Here is a 7,672-nt window from a genome sequence, read left to right as displayed (position 1 = left end):
GTATCTCAATTAATTTTATGGATTTTAAAGTTAATGATTATGTAAGTCTCTAATGACCTTGAATTTATAAAACTGAAATAAGTGATTTTTAAAAAATAAACCTAAATCAGTTAAGTTACATAATTAATTTTTTTTAAAAAAGAAAGAGTTTATGTGGCTTTTTTTTTCAATTTTTATTAATTCGTACAAGCTATAATCCACATGGTGTATTTATTTTTAATATTACATGTTATCTCGAATCAGTAACAATCAACAGTCAATTCCCAACAGAGCAGGGAGCACCCGCACCTCTGAAGTTCACAGATTGCAGGAAAACTTTTATTATAAAAGAGAGAGGGCCGAGCAACGAGCTTCTCATCCTCTCCCTCCTCCATGCAGCCACCTCCACTCAGAGCAAAGCCTGAAACCCAGAAATGAAATGTAAGGACCCGTTAACAATTCCCAGCCTCTAGTAAGTCTCTCACAAACAAAACCAAAAGCTCCAAAAAACACAAGCCCCCACCTCACCTGGGTATTAGTTATTAGCTGTTACCAGTACAATTTTTCCATTTTAAGAAACAAAAGTAACTTGAAATTCAAAACCCTAATTTCCCACAATTCTGCACCAAAACCCCCCAAAACCAAGCAAAATTAATATAACACCAAAACAATGATTAATGGTTTTGATGATGATCCAACATCAGCACCAGCAAACCTCTACTACGGTAGCACCACACCCAATCCCTCTCTCCACTTCTACCCATAGATCCCCGGTTACACCCTCCCACACTCAATCCCAATCCCCCCTTTCTCTGGTCCCACTCTCCTCCTCCTCTCACCGCTTCCCCCCTCCTCCACCACCACCACCACCACCGTCACTCGATCATGTAATTTCCCCGATCGCATCCGCGGCCCACCACTCCGCCGAGCCAGCCCTCATGTTGGCTAGGGTTTGTCTCTCCGATATCTCTCCCTACGATGGGGCTCCTGCTGGGCCCTACGTGCGGGCGGTTGAGGCGCTATCGGGGTCATTAATGAAGCATAACGCCGCGGTTATTGAATTGGGAAGTGCAGAAGCCTCGCTTATGCGGTGTGGCCTCGAGGCCGCAAGGTTGTATTTTAGGAGTCGATCTCAAAACGGTGTCGTTAAAGGTTGTAGCAGCCGCGGAGTTTACATGTACAGGGCTGGAAGGTTAAAATGTTTGTTTCATTAGTGTGAATTTTGATTAGAAGTGTGTAATTAGTGGAAGACTTGAAACTTCTAAATGGTTTTGTGTGTAATTAGTGTAAAGCTTAAAACTTTGAGTGTGTAAATAGTTGTGGTTTCTGTCAGGATTGATTTTTTTTTTTTTTTGTTATAAATGCGTGGCAGGCCAGTTGAAGATTGTGATTCGTCTCCGCCGTGTATGGCTGAAATATTTAGGTGCATGGGAAAGGCAGCGCGTTCTGCTTTATGTGCAATAGCAAGACATCTTCGTTTAAGGAGCGAGTAAGGATGGTGATGATGGTGGATATTTTATTTTGAAAGTTTGTGGTGGCTATGACTTTTATGAATGATATGGAGCTTGCAAATTTTGTTGACTGCAGCGTTTTCAATCAATTACTTGATGATACGCCATTGCCTGCTGGCGAGGTGTCTTCTTCGGTGCTTGTTGCCACATATTCTCATACTTCCTTACAAAATGGAAAAGGGGCTATTGGAGGAGGGAAGCTGGCAGTTAACGGGGAAGTTGAAAAGGGACTGTTGACTTTGATTTCCTCGGACAGTCCTGGTCTGCAGGTGTTTTTCTGTCTTTTAAACAAAATGATATCTATAACAAGTGTTATTCTTTAGTGTTGGAGATTTATTCCTGAGTAGTATAGCACTTGCGGGTTCAAGTTAATTCTAAAGTTTCTTTCTTTCTTTTTCCCAAGCCATGAGTAATAGATGTAATTTGTCTTATACCATCGTACATGCTTTTCGCCCCTAGGTTTGTGACCCCAATGGTCACTGGTACTTGGCTGATTGTAGTTCAGCTCCAGGGAATCTTTTACTCATTACTGGCAAGACACTTAGCCACACTACTGCTGGACTTCGTCCTGCTGCCTCATATAGAGCTTCTCCTGATTACTCATCGGGTGCTAACAGTGGTGGCAGGTAGAACTATTTTTTTATTTGAAACTAATTATTCTCACGCATCTTATGTTTAAAAATGTTATATTTGTTACAATTCTTTTTCATCTTTAGGCTGCTTATTTAACTTAACTGCTGCAGGACTTCTCTGGCATTTAGACTCATGCCACAGGGCAATGCCATTTTAGATTGTTCTCCTATTGCAGCAGCTGGTCATGTTATTCCCCAGAGCTATGTGCCAATATCTGTGAGTCAGTTTTTGGATGACCTTTCTGCTGAGGAGGATGTAAATTGCAATCGACCTGATAATACTTATGTAAGTTCCAACTGGAGTTTGCCTGTAAGGCTGTAAGAGTAAAAAGAATGTACACTAACCAAAACTTTGTATATTAGATTTATCCTTCTTTGTTTTTTGTGCTTTGTGTCCTCTCCTTTTTCTCTATTCTTCTCTGAAGGTTGTTAAGAGTAGGTTGTGCTGAAGTAGATAAAGTTAATCTTTTTATACGACATCTGTGTTGTCCACCCTGTTTTCAGTCAGTTTCCTTCAACAAATAGAATTTGCACTGCAAACATTGGATCTCAAAGACCCTTCTCAAGCAACAATCATGGAACTCATGTTGTAATTGATCAAGTTCCTATTCTGTGATTTTCACTGGTTTGCAAAACTAATATTTCTCGACTTTGACATCTGGAGAAAAGGAAAATATTGAAAAATTTAGCTGAAATGAGGTGGTTCTCTAAGGTACACAATGTGAAAGAATATTATATCATCATGCGGTTTCCTGTCTGTTCTTGTTCTTTATTAACGTGGGTCGGGACTTTCATTCTTATTGTCAAGTTTAATGCTTTACCTTTTATTGTTTGCTGATCAACTGAAACTTTCTACTGTAATTTTGTCATACGAGATTTCATATTAAATTTTGGATTTACAGGTTGCTCAAAATGATGTGAATAAGGAACCATCATTAAGAAGTGTTCTCTCAGATCCCCTATCGTGAGTTCTTCTGTCTTTGCTTCTGTTTTTTCATTATGCTTGTTGGATTTGATATACTGGCATCCAAGTTTGGGTTACAATCTCAAATCTTGGAATCGAGCAGGTTATTCCTATTCAATGTGATACTAGCACTTTTTTCTTTCCATGGCTTATATTATATTGTTAAATTCACTTGGTTAAGATATCTTTATTCCCTACTTCACACTACTACTAATACAGAGTGGCATTTTTATAAACATATATGAACAATGCAAGAAACTATTATGCAGATTCTTTCTTGCTGTTTTTTCAAAATCAACCTCTCTAATGGTGTTTCTGTCCATGTGTTAAGTTCGAAAGTAACTCAGCAATAAAAGAAAAATACGTAGCCTGAAATTATTCTTAGGATCAAACACAATAACCTACTTCACATGCCATGGAATTTGTATGGTTATATATCCCTGTAACTAAGACTTTTAGGTTGTTGGTGGAAAAGATGGGTGATGAATCTTTTTGTCTATATTTCATCTCTGGGTGAGAAATTTTCAGCACTGCTGGTCTACCTGTGCATGTATACATCATGAGAGTATTCCTAGAAGTAGTTGTTAAGGACCAACTTCATGTGCATTAAGTTTTTGGATAACCTCATCTCTTGGTGCCCTCAGCTGAATTCTGGGTTCCTTGTCATAAAAAAAAAATAGAAAACATGGAAGGGTGAATCATTGTGTCTATGCTTGTGATGTATACATCATGAGAGTATTCCTAGAAGTAGTTGTTAAGGACCAACTTTATATGCATTAAGTTTTTGGATAACCTCATCTCTTGGTGCCCTCAGCAGAATTCTGGGTTCCTTGTCATAAAAAAAGAAGAAGAAAACCCTTAACCGAGGTTACTAGTAGCAAAAAAAGAAATAGAAGAAAGTAGCACTTAGAGAAAAAAAAGAAAAAGAAAAAGAAACACTCTTAGGCAACTGCTCAAACTAAACCGAAAGACTCATAATTTCATCATTGAAGTCCCCATCTATTACATATAACTATAATAGGCACCTGAGCCCTAATAATTCTGAACTAAACAGCTAATAGAAATCCAAATTGAAAAAGGAAAACCATACATGGAACTCATTATTATTCTAAGTTCCTCAATAAACCATAATTCCCAGGTAGCATTAAATTCTCAAGCAGGACATTACTAAATAGACTAAGTTTACAAGAAAAGCAAGAAATGTTGAACTAAAAATCAGAGTAATTTGAAAAGTTTTTTCCATTTGGCTGCGTGACTTCTTATGTGATTATGATAAAATCACTTTTACATTCATGGTCTTCTTATCCATATGTCAATTTTACCTCTCTTGTTTAGAGATACAAAGAAATTGACTGCTATTCTAATGTGTGCTATGTGAATACTGAATGGGTCATTCCTTTTCCGCCCACTTATCTAATGATGCCTCAGAGGTGCATTCCTTGAGGATGCCGTGGTTGTTTCCTGTGGACATTCATTTGGTGGTCTCATGCTGAGAAGAGTCCTTGACATGGTAAGTAGGATTATCTGCTATTTTTTTTTATGGAAATTAGAAGTAATTTTAATAGCAGCTTAGGAAGAATATAAGATTGTAAAATATACTAGATGCTCCATGTTTTTGTATTGGATGTAGTGTCATACATTCAAGGCAGTTTCAGGGCATGTTTCATATATTCTTATGACATGACATGAAAGCAAGCAACAAACTTGGACACCCATCGAATTCCTTGCTCTTGGTCTGTCATTATACCCCAAGCAGTAGAAAGAATTACAATCCCCATCCCACCTAGATTTCAATTGACGCTTCATCAAATGTTTCAGCTGGTATTTATTGCTCTTACTGTGTAGGCACAAAAACAGAGGTGTAGCCTGTTTATGTTTTCTGTTATTCACGGACTGCTACCTGTGATGCGACATACTCTTTGATATATTCTTATGAGTACTAGTCTGCTGCTTTTGTACAATAAACTTGTCTAGTCTATATAGGAGACAAGAATCATAATTCCAGTTGTTTGCATCGCAGTCAAGATGTACACTTTGCAATGCAGAAATTGAGGCTGGATCTTTGGTTCCTAATTATGGTAGGCTCTACTTGACTTGTTTGAGTATTTTGTCTTGTTTATGCCCTCTTTCTCTCTCACACAAATCCTTTTGATGCCTGGTCTTGCTAGATACCAATTCCTTTTCTGAACCTCTTAACTGTATCTTTTTTTGTTTTTGTTCTAATATTTTAACTTGTATGCAGCTCTTAGAGCTGCAGCTGCAGCTGTAAAGAATGAAGATGATCGAAGGCTATTTTATAATGCAACTCTGCGGAAGCGTCGCAAAGAAATGGGTGATCACACAGATTCCATGAAGAGACAACACAGGGTATGCTTCGAATCAGAGCCTGATATTTTTATTATCTAGTTATCCTGTAAATGCACTCATACAAGCATGCAAGGATATCCAATCATCAACTACTTATTTTTGAAGTGGTTGTCGGGAAGGCAACGCAAAGGGAATTTGGATGTGTGACTTTGAAAATTTGTATAAATTTCAACATGGGCATTGGCTCTGTAGACAGTAGGTGATATCCATAATTATCTAATGGTGACTTACAGCACAAATGAGGCATTAAGAATTGGTGTGAAGAACCTTGACTTTGGCATATTTTGCCTCAACTGTTATGGAACATTGATATCTCTTCCTGAAGCGTTCTATTTTGAAAGGGTTCTGTTCTGATTTTTGTCAGTGATTCAGTGATCAAAACTACTTAACTCTTTTTTTTTTATTGTTCTTTTTTAAATGCTTTGAAATCAATTACAATCTGATGATGACTGAAACCACAAATGAATCATTAGGAATTGGTGGGGAACCTCAATTTGGTATATTTTACCTCAACTGATATGGAACATTGGTAACTCTTTAAGGAGCATTGTATTATCAAAAGGCTCTTTAAGGAGCATTGTATTATCAAAAGGATTCTGTGTGTTTGATGTTTTCAATGATCAATACTGTAAATTTTTTGTTTCCAAAACCGGCATGCTGGAAAGGTAGCTGGTTTGTGGAAGACAGTTTCTCCTTGGTGATTGTTGTAATGATTTTTCTCTCTCTTTTGGCTGTTTACAGTCTTGTTTTTTATCTGAATTTTAGAATTTGTTTATCTCCCACCATTGAACCTCCAATGTACTTGGGTAAATGTTTTGTGGCAACTATGTTAATTCTGAAACTGCTACTTGTTGCATAGGGTATCAAATCTGACCTAATTTTAACGTTATTGCTGGTGATGTTGGACTGCCACTTTATATGTCTATTATTAAATTTTGCTTCTAGCAGAGGCTGTTAAGCGAGCTTAAATCATGAAATTATCAGCAAATAATCTTTTGATCAAAACTGTAATGAATTGCTGAAATTTTTACTGTGAATGGTGCATTCTGTTATGAAACCAACTCACTTCCTAACTGATTATCTATTTGTCCCTAGGAGAATGTAGATATTGCTGCTGCCGATGGCTTGCATAGAGGAGTGCAGTATCCTTTTTCTGTAAATGAGAAAGTAATGATTAAGGTTAGTTTTTAGCATTCTGTTGCCTGTATTCTGATTATAGCTGTTGTCACTTGAATGAATGAAAATTCGAGCGATGTGTTGAACCATGCAGGGAAATAGGAGGACACCAGAAAAATTTGTTGGAAAGGAAGCAATCATCACTTCACAGTGTCTGAATGGCTGGTGAGTTGAGATGGCTTTTTAGAGCAGTTAAACACTACTTGCATTCTGATAATCACAGAATTGGTAAAATTGAAACATTGTGTGGATATTAAAGAGAATCGTGGTTTAATTTGGATGTTAGATGCAAAGTGCAAAGATATTTCCCTTTCTTTCTTTCAGGTACTTGCTTAAGATTATTGGCAGTGGTGAGAATGTTCGTCTCCAGTATCGCTCTCTTAGAAAAATTTTGAGCTCTGAAGCCATTGAAGACAGATGTGCTTCACAACCGATTCAAAACAGCAGCTAATAGACATTAATTTTCCCACATTTACACTCTTACCAGCTCTATAGGGCTCAACTAGTGATAGATCTTGTCCTGTTGACGCCAAGAAGGAAATGATGTCTTTTTCTTATAAGTTATTGTATCTGAATATTTAGCTAGGATAGAGGTGTAGGTTATATGCAGCCAGAGTTCCAGTTAGCAGCTTGTAAAGAGAGGATGATCGAGGATGACACGGCCGTTCCGTTTCTTTGTAACAAGAGGGGCATCATGCACACCGGACAATGGTTTTTACTAAATGTCATCTGTTTTTGGTTTCTGTTTCTTTTTTGTTTTTCCCGATTGTGAGAGGAAAGTATCCTTCTTTTGCCTCGTTTTTTTCTATGTTTTTTCCCTCCTCCTGCTGTCGCACACACCCTCGACTGCGTGAAAGCAACCTGACAAATATTGAACTCCAACTGGTTTGTATCTACCACTTGTTAGCTACGCGTTGCCTTTGCTTTGTTTCTGATGAACTAATTCTTTAAGGGAACGAAGTAACCGATGGTTGTCTCCGTAGCTTACAAGTTATTTAAAGCTTCTCATTCTGATTGAACAAGCAAATCACTCGTTGTTTTTA

The 7,672-nt window shown here is 37.6% G+C and overlaps 1 protein-coding gene across 2 annotated transcripts; it reads left to right on the top strand.

The window, feature by feature from the left end:
• Positions 1-245: 245 nt before the first annotated feature.
• LOC118043067 (uncharacterized) lies at positions 246-7,378 on the top strand. Of its 2 annotated transcripts, none has more exons than XR_004686565.2 (12): positions 246-1,171; positions 1,352-1,468; positions 1,567-1,759; positions 1,950-2,116; positions 2,234-2,408; positions 3,025-3,086; positions 4,515-4,596; positions 5,107-5,164; positions 5,329-5,453; positions 6,559-6,632; positions 6,724-6,794; positions 6,954-7,021. XR_004686565.2 is itself a non-coding variant. In XM_035050886.2 (12 exons), exons 1-12 carry the CDS (start codon positions 657-659, stop codon positions 7,078-7,080), a joined length of 1,776 nt encoding a protein of 591 aa, XP_034906777.1. In that variant the 5' UTR covers positions 249-656; the 3' UTR covers positions 7,081-7,378. The 2 variants fall into 2 exon arrangements, 1 of the variants encoding a protein (XP_034906777.1); XM_035050886.2 differs by having other exon boundaries at positions 249-1,171; positions 6,549-6,632; positions 6,954-7,378.
• The last annotated feature ends 294 nt before the right edge of the window (positions 7,379-7,672 follow it).

This window comes from Populus alba, chromosome 10 (genome assembly GCF_005239225.2).
Source record: "Populus alba chromosome 10, ASM523922v2, whole genome shotgun sequence".
Taxonomy (NCBI): domain Eukaryota; kingdom Viridiplantae; phylum Streptophyta; class Magnoliopsida; order Malpighiales; family Salicaceae; genus Populus; species Populus alba.
The sequence above is the reverse complement of the archived record's forward strand: the minus strand, read 5'-3'. Positions and strand labels throughout refer to the sequence as shown.

What these genes read in the sequence shown, in the direction of transcription:
- LOC118043067 (XM_035050886.2), top strand. Translation starts at nt 657, where the DNA reads ATGGTTTTGATGATGATCCAACATCAGCACCAGCAAACCTCTACTACG. An exon ending in CATCTTCGTTTAAGGAGCGA is followed by an intron (nt 1,469 to 1,566) that starts GTAAGGATGGTG and finishes TGTTGACTGCAG; the next exon opens with CGTTTTCAATCAATTACTTG. An exon ending in ATCTTTGGTTCCTAATTATG is followed by an intron (nt 5,165 to 5,328) that starts GTAGGCTCTACT and finishes ACTTGTATGCAG; the next exon opens with CTCTTAGAGCTGCAGCTGCA.